The sequence below is a fragment of the Parasteatoda tepidariorum genome, chromosome 1 (assembly GCF_043381705.1).
Source record: "Parasteatoda tepidariorum isolate YZ-2023 chromosome 1, CAS_Ptep_4.0, whole genome shotgun sequence".
Classification (NCBI taxonomy): Eukaryota; Metazoa; Arthropoda; class Arachnida; order Araneae; family Theridiidae; genus Parasteatoda; species Parasteatoda tepidariorum.
The window spans coordinates 22083388-22104435 of NC_092204.1; the positions used below are offsets into that span (position 1 = coordinate 22083388).

Below are 21048 nucleotides of genomic sequence, written 5' to 3' on the forward strand. Positions count from 1 at the left end.
GTTCAACGATGGTTTTATAAAAAATAAAACTGCCAGGAGCAGTGATGGCTCAAGTGATAGAGCAATCACCTCCCAATGAGGTGCCCCTGGTTCGAATCCCAGCAATGGCTGATGGATACGAATTCTACACCCGTTTCGCACCGACCACAGTTCTGACGTAAAATATCCCCAGTGGTAGATGGTTGGAGTCCTCTTGTTGCCTGGCTAACCGTGGATGCTTCTTTCTTGATTTTCCTCTCCATGTAACGCAAATGTGGGTTAGCTCCATACAAAAATCCTCGACAAAAGCAAATTTCTCTCAATACTTTAGCCAAGAGTTCCCTTATCTTCTGGATTGGGTTCAAACTTACAAGGCTACGGAACTCTGCAGGTCGTAAACCTGAAAATTGGGTCAGCTGTTCATCGACAGTTATAAAAAATATAAATAAATAAACAAGGCTCAAGATCGGTAATCCATCAGGAATATATAAATTCTTCCTAACTTCGAAGTGCAGGATTTCAGCAGAATGAAATCTACGTGTTGCAATTTCTGCAATTGTCTTGAAGGGTATGAAAGGAAAAGAAGTAAATCTCCCTGCAGAATAATTGGTGTAAAACGAGTGCTGAGAAAAATGGAGTGGGAGCTATACTTACAAAGTGAAAGATGGCAAAGTTGATGGATAGTTAGACATGAGTTTACTTCATATTTGGTGCATAATGTTTGCTTAATAATTTTCAATTTTCCTTCACTAAATCAGATGACGTTAAGCATCAGACATTTCTCATTTTTCTTAAACTTGTGTAAATTAAAATGCCATCGATTCAATATTTATCACAAAATTAACAAACTCAAAGAAAGAAGTTTAAATTATAGCATTTATAAGAACGTAAAGTTCCTTTTTGAACAAGTTATCAGCGAAAAAGAATTCTAGGGCCTTATAGCCAACCTTATCTTTCTCATGCAAGCTGGATAATTAAAACAAAAAAAGTAAATAAAAAAAAAAAGAAATGCGCATGTGCAACTGTTGTGGTTGCTTTCATTGCCTTTCTGCAAGACACGAAAATTCCTGACTGGAAATTACTGTTCCCCTGAGATTCACAATTTTCTCACCTCCATATTCTTTGCTTTCCTTTATGGTGAAAAAGAAACAAAGAAAAAAAAAAGGTTTTTATGCTTTGCCCTAGTTTCGATAAGATTTAAAGCAAGACTCGAGAAATATTGAAATTTTACTCGATGAATCTATTTACGAAATACGTGTCCAAATGATACTTTTGCAAACTAAAATTTTTTTTCGATTGCATATTAATGAACAAATATGAATGCACCTACTTTTTAATTATGCGAAAAACCGATAGCAATATCTATAAATGTTAAGTTTTAAATCAGAAGTTTTATGTATTATTATGTAAGCGCGAATAAGCATTAATGGAGTAAATGCAGAGCATTTTTATTAAGAAAGAAAAGATATTATCACAACTATTAATTTCTATTGGCAAATACAGGTTTTTCAGCTTGTTAATGTCATAAACTTTTCTATTAATTACTTTGTTAAACACAGCATTTGGAGTAAACTTTTTTAAATAAAAATAAGAAGAACTCTGGGAATAAATAAAGACTAAGCAAATTCTGTCTAATAAATTCAATGATATTTGTGTCTTACACATAATCGTTTTTTTTTCTACCCACTTTTCGGTGCCATTTATTCACACCACCCCGGCATCTATGCGATAGTCATCGATACGTTAGCGAATAATCGATATGTTGTCTCTGTGTGAATATTTGAATAATTGGTCACGAGTTTCCAATACAGTGGCTTTCAACGACCGGCTTTTACGTTTAATAGTTTCTTAAATAAATAAAGAAAAATAAATAAATAAAATAAAAAGAAATAAAATAAAATGAAACTTTTATTTCTTTATTTTTTTTTCAGTTCATGTAACAAATTTTAAAGGAAGTAAAAGCTTGCATTATAATTGGAACCAACTACAGCCGAAAAGAAAATCTCCGAAGAAAGAGAATGAGTCGTTAAAGCTCGCTGGATTGTAAGTTAGCCTCAGCTCATTATAATTTTTAAGTGATGTGTAGTGCCCTATTTATTATTTGTATTTATGAATTTAATTTATAAAAGAACAAAAACTCTTATCTTTCAATTTTTTTTAATTATTTACATCAAGAAAGACATGAAGTGACGAAACACATATAAAATAGTAAAATTCAACAACACTGTATAAAGAGGAAGGAATACAATAGTTAAATTTATGCAATCCAGTTCAGTTGTAAAATACTCATGTTAAAGGTGTTTGTGAGAAACAGACTTGAGAAAAGGGATTCAAACATAATTCATTGTAGTGAAGCACATTTAAAAAGTCACGTGATTTTACATTTATACAACCTATTGTATAGAAGTTGAAGCTTTCAAAAACTTATTATTTGTTCATTATTTGACAGAAATCAAAATAATGATTTACATCAATAACTATTTTAAATCTAAAATTAAATGTATCGGTATTCTCCATTTAGCTTTGAAATTAATTTCAATTTATCAATTTGGTTTTGCATTTTAAAGCAAACCTTATTTTTCTTGTTAGAATGAATATGATATGGCTCTTCAACGGCAATTTTTTACCGACTTTTATAGAAAATAGACTTTTTAGAACATGCTAAAACTCTCATGGTCTTATAGAATTTGAATATGCAATATTTGAACATGCTCAGGGCTTTTATTATAATTGATTTAAGGCCAAGTTTCCTTATCCAATTTTTAAAAAAAACATAAAAAAACATTTTGCCATTAAAAAAACAATTATAATCTGGTGATAAATAATTCTAACAGAAATTAAAATTTATTTAAAGTATGTAAAATTGTAACAGTTAAAGTGATGAGAATTTGGAATATTTTTCCTTTGTTATCAATAACTAGTTAACGTAATTTACTTTAGTCCGTGAGGGGGCAGAAAAGTTATAACCCACATTTTAAAAAACTACTCTTCACTGCTGATAATAATTCTACACAGCATAAGATTTCAATCTTATCTTGAAGTAATAGAAATCTCTTAAGCAAGGGCAACACAATACTGGTTAACTATCATTAATAGTTCCGCACCTCCCATTCCCTTCTCCCCGTGAAGTATTATAAAAACAATAAAATTATGGCCAATAAAAGAGAGGGTGTAACTATGTGTTGTATAATTGCTATCTTGTAAGCATTGTGCACTTTTTGATACCTTTTTTAATACATCACATCTTTTGTTGATTTTCTTGTTCGATCTTATTCTATAGAATAGAATCGATCCTAAGGGTTCAATTTTATTTTTTTCCCTGTAACTTGTTTGTAATTTCTTCTGTCTCTCTGTGGTTCTCTCTCTCCTTCTTTGTCATGAAGCTAAATATAATGCTTTATTATAGTTTCGAAACGATTTCGGTTTAGGTAATTGATTGTGTTTGGTTCTCNAACTACTCTTCACTGCTGATAATAATTCTACACAGCATAAGATTTCAATCTTATCTTGAAGTAATAGAAATCTCTTAAGCAAGGGCAACACAATACTGGTTAACTATCATTAATAGTTCCGCACCTCCCATTCCCTTCTCCCCGTGAAGTATTATAAAAACAATAAAATTATGGCCAATAAAAGAGAGGGTGTAACTATGTGTTGTATAATTGCTATCTTGTAAGCATTGTGCACTTTTTGATACCTTTTTTAATACATCACATCTTTTGTTGATTTTCTTGTTCGATCTTATTCTATAGAATAGAATCGATCCTAAGGGTTCAATTTTATTTTTTTCCCTGTAACTTGTTTGTAATTTCTTCTGTCTCTCTGTGGTTCTCTCTCTCCTTCTTTCATGAAGCTAAATATAATGCTTTATTATAGTTTCGAAACGATCTCGGTTTAGGTTATTAATTGTGTTTGGTTCTCTTTTTCCACGTTGTTAGAGCTTCTCAAGAAAAATGTGGGTTATCACTTTTTACTCCTGAGATTCCTTTGTTTGTTTCTTATACAGAAAGGAAATTCATGTTTGTGTAGAAATAAAGCAAAAAATAATCTCATAAGCTCAGATAAAAAGTAGTTCAGAGACATTAGTATTTAAGCAAAACGTCGATCTGAAGGAGAACTACAAAAACACAGAAAAAAAACGTCACTATGATTATGAAATTGAAATTTTCTATACTTATTATGATCTTAAAAAGCTCATTTCGTGTAGTAATATTTTCTGGTCATTTCTATTGAAAGGCGTGTTAACAGTGCTTAAATCCGTCTTTCAGGAAAAACATAAACGGTGTCAAGCTGGAGATTAAATAACTGCATGTGGCATTAATTTTATAGTAAAAATTTATACTTTGGCACGACGAAATACTTTTATAAGAATTGATTTATGATATAGTTTAAATTAATTCGCTTTATATCAATCTATAACATTTATTCACTTAATAAAAATTTGTCAAATCCAACGATAAACGTCTTACTTACAAATGATATCATCCAAAGCTCTTTTTGTGTATGAGATACAATTTATATCTTACACTCTTTGATCACCAAAGAATCTTCATAATTCAACAGCCAAATGACATTCGGAATTTCGGTTATTGGACAAATTATCGGTATATCACAAATATTTATTTCATAAATAACCGAGAAAAAAAAGCATTGATGCACATATTTTTCCATAATTCAATACTGATCATTTGTCTTTCAACAGTACAGTACCTACTTAATGGTAGTTCGAAATTGTAGATCAATCGCAAAACCAATTGGGAATAAATCTTGCGAAAGAATTCGGACGGTAGTGGTCTGTATACAAGCAGGGTTTGACACTATCACCGAACTGGTTTCGAATGATTCGGTGGATTATTCCATTTTTCTTTCTTGTTCGGATCGGGAAGGGGGTTGCATTCGTGGGAAGAAACATGCGATGAACAAAATGATTCATTGCCTATAAGAAAAAGAGATATTTATAATATTACAACGGCATATTGTCAGTTAGAGATTTGTTCTGGACACAGCTCAAAATGTGTGTTTAAGATATAAAAAAATTGAATCAACTCAAAATGCATGTTTCGAAAAAAGGAAACAGCCCAAAATAATGTGTTTAATAAAATAGAAACAGCATAAAATGCTTGTTCGAGAAAATTGAAACAGATTAAATTGCATGTTTGAGAAAATAAAAATGGATTAAATTGTGCTCTTGAGAAAATAGAGACAGGTCAAAATGCGTTTTTGTAAAAAATCGAAATAGCTTAAAGGCGCGTTTGTAAAAAGAAGAAAAAAAAGGAAAAAAAAATAGCTTTTGAAGAAATGAAATCACATTAAACACACGCGTGTTTGAGAAAAAGGGAAACGGATTATATTGCATGCTTGAGAAAACGGATACAGTTCAAAATGAGCGTTTGAAAAAATGGATACTGCTCAAAATGCGTGTTAAAGAAAACAGAAACAGCTCAAAATGCATGTTTAAAAAAATTTAAACATCTCAAAATGCTTGTTTAGAAAGTGAAAACACCTCAAAATGAGTGTTTGAGAAAATGGTGAGACCTCAAAATGCGTGTTTGAGAAAACGGAAACACCTCAAAATGCGTGATTGAAAAAATGGAAACTGCTTAAAATACGACTTTGAGAAAATTGGAAATAGCTCGAAATGCATGTTTGAGAGAATGAACATAACTTCATCTCAAATTCAACAACTAACTAAGAAGCTTTGTATTTACTTTTTCATATTTTTTAAACACTGAGAATAATTTTAATGAAGAAGAGTCCAGACATTGGAGTTCAGATTACTGGATATACTACTAAAGTAATTTTTCACGTATCTCTCCGCATTCGAATCACTAGCTGATAAAATAGTTTTAAAAAATCTACATTCTTGCAATGTCAATTTAATACCACTGCTATAAATTTATAGGATCGTGATGACCTTGTGAAAGTAAATCTTCTTCTCCTTTGATATGTTTTTCAAGACAGAATAATTTTTTTTAAAAAAGTAATAAGCAAAGCTAATGCACGACATTCCATTACGAATTAATTTGGATTCATTAAAAAAAGAACGATTTTCGTGCGAGAGATTTGAAAATCGGAATCTAGTGATAAGTCCAATTTCTTCCTTTTTCAAAAAGTGTTCATTTTTTTAAAGACACAATTTGAGCAGTGTTCATTTCTTTAAGTGCGTATTTTGAGCTGGTCAAAAATTAAAAGCTCAAAGACGATATATATNTATATATATATATTAGTAATAATAATTTAATAATTATCTGTTTTTATTACTTACCCGGTTTATAAGATGACATATAAATTGGTCTTGTCGGACATCGTTTAATTGTTGCAAATAATCCATCTGAACCCTAAAAAATATTGCCTTATGAATGATTTAACATTCTACTCAATTTAGATAATTGTTAAATTCTGCCAAAAGTATCCCATGAGTTATGGTTGCAATTGCAAAAATTTCCTCGAATAATTATTATTTTTTAAAATCCTCTATATTTTTCAAAAGGCTAAGATTTATTCGAACATTTTTTAATGGTCTTTACACTTATTACTTGCATTTTAACAGCAATTATTTTTTTGAGGCGTCAACATTTTCCGTGGGTATAACTAATAAAGCATTAAAGAGAATAGATCATCATACATATGTAGATCATACAGTTTAGAAAGTTTTTAAAACTGATCCCATTTTATTTCAATCGATTTTATTTATTTAATTATTGTTATTTTTTATTTGGAACAAATTACGCCTGCTTGTACCTACAATGACCTTCAACTTGTTCTTCTCTACACGATATTTTTTAAAAAGTACATTTTGTGGAAAGTAATTTTGCAAATTATAATTTTATTGATAGGGTTTTACCAGAGTACACAATTTCAGAAGCCTTTCAAAAACTATAGAAATTCTTAAAATTAGATCGCTAAATTTCCCAGCAAATTTACATATTTCTAGAGAATACTATAAAATAAATTTCTGTGCAAGCAAGTGACGAAATTCAATCTTCATTGGGCTCTGCCTAAACAGTTAAAATGATAATACAAGTATGATTTCCTAGACAACCAATTTTTTCTTGAAAAGCAACAATATTATTATATCAATATAAAATATTAATATCTCTTATTATAATGAAATATTTTTTCATAAACTAAAAATTGTTGTATTTACGGCAGAATAAAACTTAAATCCGAACACTGAGGGAAAATGTACCATTTGGTGTACTTCAAATATTAATTAATAACCAATATTTTTAAAGCGACAAATTCAGAAACTAAGTTTCTGATAATTCAAAACTTACTTGTTTTGACAAAAGTTCCTCGCAAGCATACGGCTCAGCATAATCTGTTTTTCCTGTAACAATAAAAAATACCACACTTCAAAACAACCGAACAAACATTAATCCTACAGGTAATACGGTATAGCAATTGCATTAAAATTATTCTTTAAAGTTATTTATCTCAAGAAGATTAAATAATGACATGTTTAAGTTGACTAAAGTCAAAGAAAAGTTTTTATTTTGAAGAAAGCATACTCTCTTGCCAAAATATTATTTAGTTTTTCGAACTAACAAGTACTTTAAATAAAATAAAAAAATTACTGATTTGGAGAAAATTTTCTCTTGGCAGGTATTTTTTTTAAATAAAAAGACATATGCACTTTTTCCTGCAAATTTAGGGGGGGTGGGCGTTCTTCTAAAAACATGTTTCTCTCTTTCCAAAACTAACATAGAAGGAGATAACTAGCAGTCAAAAAATATTCAGCTGACAGGCAAAAAGCAGCTGGTGCAATTTTATAACAATTGCGAAAAGAAAAAAAGGTATATCATTTACTAGAAATGATACAAGAATTATTTTTTTTTTGATGATAAAGCCTTCAAAGAACATTCTTAAATCAAAAATTTTTAAGAAGCTTTTCTTAAAGTTAGCCGTGTACATATTTTCGTAGAACTGAAATCATCGTAATTAATTATTGCTCATAAATTATTAAGTTTTGAAATCGGATTCAATACAACATTTCTTTTGAACATGAAATATTGTGTGATTTCGGAATTGTTTTTTACAACATTTAATTAAAAATTTATTTATTTAATTTTTTAAAATTTTTATTCAATGAAGCTAAAGAAATTATCTACATACCAGGACAAGTATAGTGGGAAAAATCTGTTGGTTTCGTCTTTACTTCTTTAGACATATCACTCATCATCAAAGAATCAGGATATGATTTTCTATTGTCACACTCTGAAAAGTCAATAAATTTAAATGACTAAAAGCTTTTAAGAAATCATTTTATTTATCAATTATATTATTAATTTTTTTTCTATTTTATTGCAGTCTTAATTAAATGCTTATAAATCAAATAAGAAGAATGTCAACGTGAAGAAATAAAAAAAAATTAGAAAATTGATTAAAAAAAAGCTTTTTAGAAATCTCTTACACTTAATTTATAATAATATTTCAGTTTTAAGCTTTTCTAATGAATCCTCAGCTTTTTTAAACAAGCATCGAATTAAAAAAATGTATTTAGCATTTAGCAACTAATGAAATTTGGTTGGATTTTAGATCAAAATGTTTGTACATTGTTGTTCGCGATATTGTTTGTTCGTATCAAGCTTTTAATGATAAATTGCCATTCGACAGCATTCTACGTTTTAAAAAAGTGAGAATGCTTCTCTTAATTCAAAAGGGACACAGTTTTTTTTAAATATTTCAAGCAATAAAATTATGTTATTAGAAAAAAGGAAATTTAATACTGTGCAATAAATTTGTCTGTTCTTATATGTTTGAAAATTTTCTAACAATGCTATTCCAATTAATCGAAACTGACTTAGAAAGTGACCTTTTTCTTAAAAAAAAACTAATGTTAGTTACTTGAAAACAGTGATAGTTTTCAAAAGAAAATTTATAAATAAATAAAGCAATTTACAGTACATCAAATAATTTTTCTAAAGATTTTGATAATAAATTTCTATTGGTATTGTTTCACCAGGAAAATTTTTTTGGATATTCCACAATAACGCTCTCTAAATTTCCTCACAAACTTATTGGGTGGCTATTACAAATCTTACATTATTCAAAATTTCAGTCAAATAAATTAAATATAATTTATTCAGTAACTCGAGAAAATTGAATAAAATTGATTAAAAATATTTTTTTTCCAACTGAACTTCTCTTTTAATGTCAAATTCGGACTCGAAGGATGAATTAAGTTACAAGTTTTGTCATACCTAAATTTAGCTTGGTATTTTGCCTTCACTGAAAAAAAGGAGTCCGCATTAAATATATAGTGAAAAATACCCATACTCAGGATGTCCAGTTAAAAGTTTCTTATACCCAAATTTAGAGCGGCGATGGCTCAGGGGATAGAACGTTAGCCTTCCAATGAGGCGAACTGGGTTTGAATCCCAGTCGATACGAATTCCACACCCGGCTTGCACCAACCACAGTGCTGACGTGACATATCCTCAGTGGTAGACGTATCATCGGTTAGAGTTCCCTTTGCCGTCAGGCTAACCGTGGGACATTTTCGTGGTCTTCCTCTCCATGTCACGGAAATGCGGGTTAGCTCCATCAAAAAGTCCTCAATGAAGGCAAATTTCTCCCAATACTCGATCCAGGAGTTCCCTTGTCTTCTGGATTGGGTTCAAAGTTACAAGGCTACGGAGTTGAACATCAGTAGTCGTGAACCCATAAAATTGGGTCGGCTGCTCAACGACGGTTATAAAGAAATATATCTAAATTTATTGTTGAGATAGCCTGGTTGGGAGGGCGCTGGGCCCATATACAAGAAATCGTGGGTTTGAACCCCTCCGGCCGAAGACTCCCCGTGTAGTATATGGTGGCAGATGTACGGTAGAGTCACAGAGTCCTCCATGTTCCCATAACAAATCATACTTCTTGGGGTATTGATCCAGGAGTTTCCTTGTCTTCCGGATTGGCTCAAAATTACAAGGCTACAGAATTGACATTAGTAGTCGTGAAACCACTATTGGGTCGGCTGTTCGACGACGGTTATAAAAAAATTAAATATACCCAAATTTAGCTCAGCGTTTTGGTCTCCTAGAAAAAAAAAATCCCCTTTAAAAATCTAGTGAAAAATGTCGATACCCAGGATGCCAATAAGTCTTTAAATATTAAATTCATACAGTTTTATGGTGAAAATACTTCAATGTTTAATCAGAAATTCCAATTAGTTTTAAGAAGGAGTATACATTTCATTCCTTACCGTGCCTTCTTCTTCTGTCCTTCAAATGCTTCCGAAAACAAACAATAATAGCGAACAGAAGAAGTATCGTGATGAGAGAAGAAACCACAACTGGTACAACCAGTGCCAAATTTTTGTAGAAGGGCAAGTCTGTTTCCCTTTTACCAAATGCTGGATTCATCGTTGGAGCTGAAAAGTAAGGCAATAATTGTCAGAATCATTGTCGGCTCTGAAAAGTAACGCATCATAATCATCGGCTCCAATGCCGGAGCTGAAAATTAAGGCAATAATTATCAGAATAATTTGATTCATTATCGGAGCGGAAAAGTAAGACAATAATTGTCAGAAACATTGTGTGAGCTGAAAAGTAAGGCAATAATCATAATCATTAGATTCATTGTCAGAACTGAAAAATAAGGTAATGATCATAAAATACATTCTTTATTTAAAGAATTATATTATTACAGCAATTAAAGATTTGTAAACAACAGAGTGCTTATGGTATCAAAAAGTCCATCAGTTTTATTTATTTATTCAAAATTTTTTTTTCAAGGTTGAAAAAAGTATTTGAACAGAAAAAAGCATATGGAAAAAAGCAAGCGTGAAATATAGTTTAAAATATATGCATGAACACATACTATGTTTCTATACATACTCAATACACATAACTTGAATCATTAGAAGATGACATTATTCTAAAAATAAATCAAAATTATTGAAATACATGTTAATTTAACAATAACTACCTTCGTTTAAATTTTTTTATATGATTATATTAAATGAAGATCTAGTTTTTCGTGTAATAAAATTTGTTAAAAATTTTATTTAATCGCTTTTTGGAAGCAGTGTTTTAACGTCATAAAAATAAATTTTAATTCCTTTTTACATTCTAGAATCATTTTATGATTTTCATCACAAACTCCCAAGTAAGGTTGTTTATCTTTTTAGCCTATATATTCCATATCAATATTACTTTTTTTAAAAAATTTCTGTTGTAACTTTGTACTTTTCCTTAAATTCCGAAGAAAAATAATGCCAGAAGCAGAAAATAAATATTCTCTAAATAATAAAGTTTTTTTTGTTGATAGAAAACAAGCGTGGACGATAAAGTTAAAAGTGTCACAAAAAATTCAGACAATAGATTACACTTTAGACTTCTCTTCTTTTAATTTTTATATTTGTTTCACGTTTTTAGGTAAAATTCTGAAGACAGATGAATGAAATCTTTTATACGAATCTACATATTTTACAACATTATGTACTATCAGCGAAAAAAATAAAAATAAAAACCTAAATTTGATTAATTCCTCACGTTCAATATAATTTGATATTTCCTTACTGTTTTAAATTTTTTTAATGATTCATTATATCTACCTGGAGTGATATTTAACAAGTTTCAAAAACAAAAGAGAAGAAAGATCTTTTCGATAAGAGTCAAAAATTTGTTCTTTAGGATGTCTTTTAAATTTATGGTATTGTTATTGATTAAAAAAACAAAAACTAGTAGTTTTAAAATAAAGACTTAAATGTAGCATGCATAAAGTAACAAATGTTTCTTTAAAAACAATTTGTTTCAGCTGATGATACATTCCTAAAAATTCTTTTTCTTCTCCCTTTTTAAAAACAGAATTTTTTTTCAGCAACTTTTCTGCCGATAAACTTCAAAAATTAAATTACAATATAAATTTACTCAACACTGTCGATATTAAAATATATTCATTCGAAAACCCTGAAAAAGGACGAAGAAAATAAAGTTGTGATTTGTCGACATGATTTAAGCATCAATTCAGATCACTTGAACAAGCAAAATTTTAATTAAAACTGTTTTTTTTTCTTAATATCTTCAACTAATTTTGAACATTTTACCAAGAGCTTGTTGCGATAGCGTCCGCACAGTGTACTCCCCTTGTGTCAATCCGGCGTCACTAACAGCTGTGACCATTATGTCGTATTCTTTTTCCGCCACCAAGTTCTGCAGAACATAAATATCTGGAGGCATTTGAACTTTTTTGGATGACGAGATCCATTGGCTTTGGTACTTAGGTCGATATTGCACTATGAAATGTTTTATTGGACAACCACTCGTCTTCCACGCTGACAGAATAAGATTCGATGAAGTTACATTGGCATGGATGAAGGCTGTTTCTTGCGGAGACATAGGGGCTGAAATAGAAAATAGTAAATAATAAAAAAAAAATAGCAGGAGTCTAAAAATAGTAAGAATAATTTATAAAAAAGACGATCTTCTACACTTTAACATGTTTTGATGCCTTACAGTGTATTCATTAATAAAATCAAGATGCATTGATCAAATATGCAAGTTTTAGAGATTATAATCAGGGGTCTGTTTAGAAGAAATTTGGGTCCGTTAACGGACCCTTCACTAAATATCTTTTCACAAAAACGGACCCTTCACAAAATATTTTAACAAAAAAACGGACCCTTCACAAAATGATTTTTCCTTTTAATCGGACCCTTCACAAATTTGTTTATATTCACTATTGTTTTGTTAATCGAATAAACCCTTCCCAGGGCAGAAAACAAGAAAGATGGATGTAAACGAATTAAGTTTTGTCTTCGGCAGACGATTCTTCCATTATTCGTCCGAAATGAATATTCTGCGTTCAGCAGCATAGACTGAATACCAAATATTTGTATGTTGCATCTCTAATTTAGAAGCAGCAATTGCTGTTTATTTTTGGAAATTTATTTATTTTTAAATTATAATTTTACAGTGCCGAGCATAATCTTGTATCTATTTACAGTTTAAAAACTCCATGAAAATGTTTTTCGCAATAACCGGACCCTATTTGCACAAATTCATAAAAGCGGACCCTGGTTGAAGGAATGTGAGTAATTTTTTCACAATCTCACGAAAACCGGATCCTTCACAAAATGTCTGGAAAGACCCCTGATAGTAAGTATTTATAATTTCATATTCAAATCGTATCATAGACCAAATATACGAGACAAAAAAATTATTTTTCTAAAACTAAACAGAAACAAACAGAGCTTTGCTCCGCATTTTTGCTAAAAAGAATCTGTTAATATTAATTATATAGGTTAGTTACTGATTACCTAGTGAGCTCAAATTTTAAATTTCTAATGGCAATACATGTTTTAATTGTAATCTGAAAAACTACAATTTAAACTTATGATCCTATGTAAACCTAAAATGAATTTACTGTATATCATTTTGAGCAAATTAGAGACGTCTGAGATATTGAGGCAGAAATGAAAAATAATGAAATAAAAATTGTAAGAATAAAATAATTACAACAATTTATTAAAAAGACCAACTTTTATACTTTAACATGTTTTGATGCCTTACAGTGTCCTCATTAATAAAACCTAGTATGCATTGATCGATATTTTATAATAAGTATTGTAATTTCATATTTAAAATTCGATTATTAATACATGTGTATATATAATGAACAATGATTATATAATGAATAATTAATATATAATGAATAGTATTATATCATACACCAAATATGGGAGACAAAGTAATGTTACTTTTTTTAAAAGTAAGCAGAAACAAATAGAACTTCGCACCGCATTTTTCTTCTAAAAAGAAAGTATCACCAATAAAAATATTGACCGATTTCCGATTAGCTAGTGATCTCAAAATTTTAAATTTCAATTGGCAAATCATGTTTTAATTGTAATCTGAAAAACTACAAACTTATTATCCTATTAGTCTAAAATAAATTTATTGTCAATCATTTTAAGCAAATGAGAAAGGTCAAAACTAAACAGTGCTGGATGACAATACAAGTTTCAATCGAATCTATAACGATATTACATGGCCAAAACGCTTTTATCTTTAACGGAAATTTCTACCCCTTTACGAAGCAAAGAAACTAACAAAACGAAAAAAAGAAAAAGATAAAAATTTTTTAAAACTGCACTTTCCAAAAAGATTAAAGAATGGAAAAAAATTATTTTATTTTTTGTCAGACGTGAAACAAAATCGTATTACTTTCGTAACAAACTTCTATTATCACCAAAAAATATTTCTGCCACGTATTACAAAATGCAAAAAAAGGAGATAGTTACCATAAATTCGCGACAGCACGTATAATACTATATAGTCTGTTTTTCAAACAAACAAAAATATTATATTTCTCATGCACAGTAAATACTGTTCGTGCGTCAGAGCACCAAAATGGGGTTTCACAAAGTTTTTCGCTATACCAAGAAGCAAGGATAGTTCATGGTGTTGTGAAACACTTACAGTCTGTGGCTAAATTATCAGACGCCCTATAAGATTTTATGTAAAATCTTAATTATCAGGTGATAGATACCTAAGGATAAGTTAGAATAAGATAATCAAATTAAGTAAAAAAAAATAACTTTATTATTTTATTGTCTGTGCATTCCCCAAGATCTTCAGTAGCCCTTTGTCTGTAATAGATTTTATAATAATGATAAAAATATTTAAAAAAATTAAGCGCAAGATCTTTTTACCAGACGTTAACTATATGTTCAATATTTTTATGACTTTTCCCTATTTGTATCTATAGTTTAAAAGTGGAAAATATTAAAACAACTGGAATAATATTTCTTTTTTTTAATAATTTACGCACTATTCAAGTTCTTTTGAAAACTCATAAAAGCACCGTGCACACATTTTATAGTAATGCAAATACAATTAATGATAAATTATGTAATTATTACAAGCTAAAATATTTCGAGTAAACAATGTGTAATTTAAACCGAAAACTACATTGCATTTATTCAATTTTTGTTCAAAGAAATGGCAGATCAAACTATTCCCTAATTGTTAAATGTGGATATCGATGTTTGGTTAGCTATTTGAAAATAAATAGCCATAGGTCTCAAGTACTAATAACACCAGTATCAATCCTCAAACACGAATCACTTGACACCCTACATTAAAGAGCTACCTTTCGTAATATAAATAAAACTAAATAAATAAAGAAAATTGTATTAAAATTATTAAAAAAATGTTTATGTTAGTGTTTTTTTAGAGATCGTGTACAACTTTATAATTTTAAAAATATAATAATTTCAATAATTATAATTCGGTTATTACTTTTTAAAATATTTTCAAATACTTCATAAAAATTAATTAAAATACTTATAGTTTATTATTAAAAGAGTTTTATAATTGTATTGAATTATTATTATATTTACTTTACGTCAATTCAATTCGCTTTTTTAAGCTACGTGGTTCACGTTTATAATTTTTAATTTTTATTTCCTATTGCAGAGAAAACTGAATTAACGACGCATACAAATAAAACAGTTTAATGTGTGGCCAATATGGTCTTACCTGCTCCTTTTGTTCTGATGAATACTGGCGTGCTTGGCTCACCAGTTCCCAGACTGTTTGAAGCTGTCATATAGAGCTGATATCTTGTACCGCATCTCAGACCTTTCAATGTGTGGTAATCGATGCTATTATTAAGAGTTTCAATTCTCCAATCTTCATTTTCACTTTTGTAGTGAAGGCTGTATTCTAAAATTCAATGTTACTAATCACATACAATAGCTTTAGGTTCCGAAGAATCAATTTTAACTTTATAAATCCCTTCTTGGAAATTCTAATTAAATATTTTAAGCTAATAGCAGTATTTTACGTTATAAAAAAATTGAAGTGAGGTTTGAAGCGTTATTATTCTTTCTATTTCTACGAATCTAATTATTAATCCTAAAAAAATTAGGAAAATCATAGTCTCAAATTTTGCAAAATTGTTAAGTATTGCAAAAATTAACCAAATCCTTGCTAAAGTAAAACATTTTGTTAATGATCTTCAGTTATTTTCTTTTTTAATCTGTTTCATTTTGATCAAAATATCGCTCTACAGTTTTCCTAAAACATTTTCATGTGGAAAACTAGAACAAATTAATTCGAAATTTAAATGAAGAAAATAGCAATTAGAGCTTGATTCGTAAAAAAAAGTAAAAAGGTCTCATTAATTAAAAAAAAACACTGATTCAATGCTTATTTTTTAATCAAGATTGTAGTAAAATTTTACGCGCTTGTATAACTAAATTAAGCATTACTCGAGCTAAATTTGTAAGCTTTAAGCAAACTATTTTAAAATGACAATGTTTCAATATCAAAAAAGCAAAATAATATTTATTAAGTAACTATGTATTTCTTACAAATAATGAAGTACTCACTACATTTTACGTAAATATATTCACCTAAATTGTATACATTTTACCTATTCAATCTCAAATTTCATTGCTTATCAATGTATCATAAGTGTACACTGTATCATAAGTGATAATCAATGTACTGATAAAATTAGATAAATCATAACTCACTTCAATTCTGAAGTATAAAATTAATAAATTTTGAAACATCAAAAAATGAGTTGTATTATTTTATAAATGTAATATGGGATAACTATAAAATTTCAATTTCACAATATCTTAAATTAATGCCACATTTTCATTTATCCAATTTTAATTTTTGTGGATTATCATTGTATCATTGTAATAAATATGTTTCATACGTTTATGTAACTAAATAAAACGTAACTCAAGCGTAACTCAATAGATAAAAAGCAATCTCTAATCCCAATATATTAAATTAATCGAGTTTGAGACATTAAGGAATTAAAAAACAGAAATATTTTTTCGAATGGAAGGTTTCGAAATATTTAGAAAGTTTTTCCCAATTATTAAATCTTCTAAACATATAATTTTTCACGAAAAAAAGTCCCTTTATTATTTTCGCGTTTAGTTGAAAGAGATGGGAGACTCCAAGGAAAGAAGTTTTCAGTCTAGCTTAATTTAAATATTACAATTTTCCTTAACGACACCCAAGAGCATGAGACACTTTAATGATATGTAAATTTACACAAAAGAGTTGGGAGAGAAAGCAATGTTACTCAGATGTCTGCAAAATATGACACCAATATTTGCTAAAAATTAATTAACTTTTTTTTTTATATTTGTAAAAAGATAAGGATTTTTACAAACAAAATGGTTTTTGATATTACTCTTATTCAAGCTTTAAAAAGACACGTGGATGTAAAAGAGAAGGATAAAAGAAATGTTTTATGCATTGTATATTAATAAACAAACAAGTTATATTTAGAGATTAAAACACAAACAGGCGCTAGAAAAATTTTTTTCTCCATTGATCATTTTCAGGAAAAATACTTTCAATCAATTTAAGAACAGTAGCTTTGAAAATAATTTGCTCAGAATAGGTAAATTTTGGAAAAAGGATAAGTATTTCAAAATAGTAATTCGAAACCTCGTCAGTTTTTTTTTTTAAATTTAAGTTTAAAAGTAAATAGATGTTTTATCAAAATATACAACTATTGGAAATAACTTCGGTGCCAAGTTAGTCGCCAAATCACGATAAAACTTCTATATCTGAATTTATTTAAATGCAATATTTCATAATTATTGTCAGAAAACATAAAATAAAGATACCAGTTCAATTGTGCGAGAATAGACTTTCCATCGTAATGAGGCACTCCCAGCCACGGGACGATATTTCTGCTCATTGTGTACTGTGCTTACTTTCCTAATACAGTTGTGACAATTTATTTTATCACACCCTGTATCTATATTTTTTTTCATAGCAGAGCTGCCTTTAAAGTCACGGTGTTGAGGTGATGACTACAAGAGATTCTTAGATATATTCTTATTATGGAAACTCCAGGTTAGACTTAAAGAGAATCGTGTAAATTAAAAAGTGAAAGCTGGTATGAGGACAGTGACCTAGAGGCCATCACTCACTAAGGCACAGTTAAAAACGCTTTCAATTTTCATCAGATAAGGAATAACATATACTGTACTATCGAACACTCTTTTTAGTGAGTAACGTGTAACGAGGTAGTGTAGAGTAAACGCCAAAGCTTCACAATTTTACAGAATTTTGAATTTTTTCTTATTAAAAAAAATAAAATAAAGTAAGCAATTAGCCAAATGTGGTGGCTCAGGGGATAGAGTGTTCGGCTTCAAATGAGATGAACCGGGTTCGAATCCCAGCGATGGTTGGTCGATACTTATACTGTACCCGGCTTTCACCAATCACAGTGCTCATGTCAGTGGTAGACTGATTATGGGTTAGAGTCTCCTTGCCGTCAGGATAACTGTGGAAGGTTTTCGTTGCTTTCTTCTCCGAGTTGCACAAATTCGGGTTAGTACCATCAAAAAGTCCTCCACGATAGCAAATTTCTCCCGACTCTTGATCGAGAAGTTCCCTTGTCTGCTGGATTGGGTTTAAAATTAGAAGGCTACGAAGTTGGGCACTGGAAGCCGTAAACCCAAAAATTGGGTCTGCAATTCAACGATGGTTATAAAGTAAAATAAAGTAATCGAGCAGCCGGCAGTGAACCATGACGAAGAACTACTGCATTTTTTCCTTTAATACAATGAAGAATTTTACCAACTCTTGGAGTAGGTTCAGAAAAACCGGATGTTGGAAGCGAAGGAGCTGAACCTAAAATTGATTCGAATAAACTTAAAACACATGAAAAATCTGAGTAGAGATAGATATGGGCTCATGGCAATAGCTGCTGGCATGAACTGTAAGGACAATAAACAAAACATGATTAACAGTCGTCTACGGGGGAGAAACGATATCCACAAATACACTTCAAAGAATGTAAAGATTCTTAATTCGGCAAGAGAACACAGTTCAATAAAGCGCCTTTTATCAGAATAAAGCCTGAACAAGTCAAAAGAACTGCAATGACACAGCTTCACTAAGATTGATCCTGCCAATCTTATAATAAAGCAAGTAAAAAAGGACAAAACTAGAAGCGTACTTATTCAAGTTCAAAACGAACTCGAATTGAAAAGACTTAATGCTGGATTAAAAGAGGACCTCGAAGACAAATTTACCTGCACATGACCAGTATTGAGAAAGCTCAGTCTTCTCTAATGTTGTTGTTGACGAATGCCTTTTAAGGCAGAGGGGTGAAATTGTTCTTGATTTCTAATAGCGATATCTACGGCCAAGAATTCGACTTCTGATACACACATACGTCACACCCGTTTATAGGACGAACCCATTCATACATCCAATCATTCATCCGCAGATCGTAATTTTGGCCAGAATCAGTCATCATCTTCGACCGGCGGGGTTTGAACCCACGAACTCTTGAACATGGGCCCAGCTCCTTACCGACCAGGCTAGCCTTCTCTAATAAGTTGAAGAATAAGTCGAAGGAAAAACTTTAAGAGAGCATAAAGGAAAGTTGCTTTCCAATACCATTGAAAGTTGGTACCCATTGGGTGGTCTCAATGGATCCCTACCATATTTATTTGATACTCCCATTGGTTAGATTAAAAAGCGGATGGCAAAAGACTTAAAGTACAAGATTATTTAAAAAGGCTACGCGACCTTTAAGTTCTGTGGACTCTACCATAAGAGGTATGAATGTAAAAATCCAGATTTTGGGTCAATTTCGGATGTTCTAGGATCTGAGAATTTCAAAAAAAAGAGTGCTTGTATCAAATGCAAGAAAACTAATGAAAGGTACAGAACAAAAATGAAGACCGATTGATAAGCAACGAACGACTGATGCTATTCAGTAAGAAGAATTCTGAAACAACACCACTAGAGAACAGTTTACTTATCAGATACTATTCTACTTTGAGCTACTATTGTGATGTTTCCAGCGAAGAAAATTTCGATGCACATTAATTATTTATTTATTTTTACTGTTCTTTTGCTTGAGCGTTTTTTATCATTCCAATTTTTTTCCAATTTTGATTATACCACTTTGTTATGTACGGTTTTAATAAATGTTTTCGGAGATAACGTTACTTGCGGCCTTCATGTCTGGTGTCAGTCCGGTAGATCGACATGTGGTTGATGTCGGGCCTGAATTTTTCTCGTTTGCATCCAGTTTGGCATTGCCATCCTGAATTCCTGAATTCGGTGCTGAATAAGGTCCTGAATTCGGTGCTTGAGTGCTCCCTGGTCTCCTTCGTCCATCGCTTCCATTTGTGGTGCTCTTCTCGCGAGCGACTCGGAGCTTAGAGCTGCGACTAGATGGGATGTTCCACGACTTGACTGAAATGGGCGTCTCAAGCCTGTAGTGCGTCTGGAATAATCATTATGACAGCTATCCGTGAAAGAGCGGTAAAAGTTCTATTTCTAAAGGATAATGTTTCTCAATGTTTGAATGAACCTTTCAATTTCGATTGAAAAATATATTTGAATATACTAAATACCACAAAAAATAGGGCTTCGTTTTTTTATATGCAGAATCAAGTTGCGCTATTTATGATGTCTTTCATATAATTATATATTCTTATTTTACCGAGGAGAAAAAGTATTATATTTAATGACTCAATATTCATAAAACTTAAATTATTCTATCACGCAAGTAATTATTTTAAGCGCGATTCTTTCCCAACTGCATAAGCAGTATTTTTTTTGAACTGAACAAAAACTCAAATTCTAAACTGTAAGCACATTTTATGAGTAGCTAAAATGTTTGAGTTTCGTTACAAATGTAAATAATATTATCAATAAACGAGATTACATTACTTGGCATTACTCTACATAAACTAATATTGTAATAAAAAGAAATGTTGAAAGTATTCCAAAATCCGTAAAGATACCGGCAATTATTAGCTTTTTAAAGAACTGAAGAGGCGACCCGTTTTTATACTATAAGTGTTAACTTTTAACGAAGTGAAAGCTCGTCGTTGATCGTTTTACTCTGGAAACAGTATTAAATGTTTAGCTCAAAATATGTGCTAAGCTGCTCAAAATGCGTGATGAAAAAAATTATCAAACCTCGAAATGTGTGATCCAAATATTGTACGTAGTTATTTAAAAAAATGGTCTAAGTATAGGATTTCGTTTTTCTCTTACGAAAATTACTTAATAACTACGTTAACATGTGATAAATAATTATAATATGGTATGTCTA

The 21048-nt window shown here is 30.3% G+C and overlaps 1 protein-coding gene across 1 annotated transcript in view; it reads right to left on the bottom strand.

Moving 5' to 3' along the window:
• Positions 1 to 2119: 2119 nt before the first annotated feature.
• LOC107449454 (cell adhesion molecule Dscam1-like) overlaps positions 2120 to 21048 on the bottom strand; it is a 165235-nt gene continuing 146306 nt past the window's right edge. Inside the window, exons 20-27 of the mRNA XM_043047305.2 lie at positions 15462 to 15647; positions 12026 to 12322; positions 10181 to 10348; positions 8095 to 8196; positions 7257 to 7309; positions 6245 to 6317; positions 3435 to 4915; positions 2120 to 2961 (exon numbers count right to left, since the gene is read on the bottom strand). Of these exons, the coding sequence (XP_042903239.2) occupies positions 4800 to 4915; positions 6245 to 6317; positions 7257 to 7309; positions 8095 to 8196; positions 10181 to 10348; positions 12026 to 12322; positions 15462 to 15647 (995 nt within the window). The 3' untranslated portion in view covers positions 2120 to 2961; positions 3435 to 4799. The remainder of the gene's footprint in view (positions 2962 to 3434; positions 4916 to 6244; positions 6318 to 7256; positions 7310 to 8094; positions 8197 to 10180; positions 10349 to 12025; positions 12323 to 15461; positions 15648 to 21048) is intronic.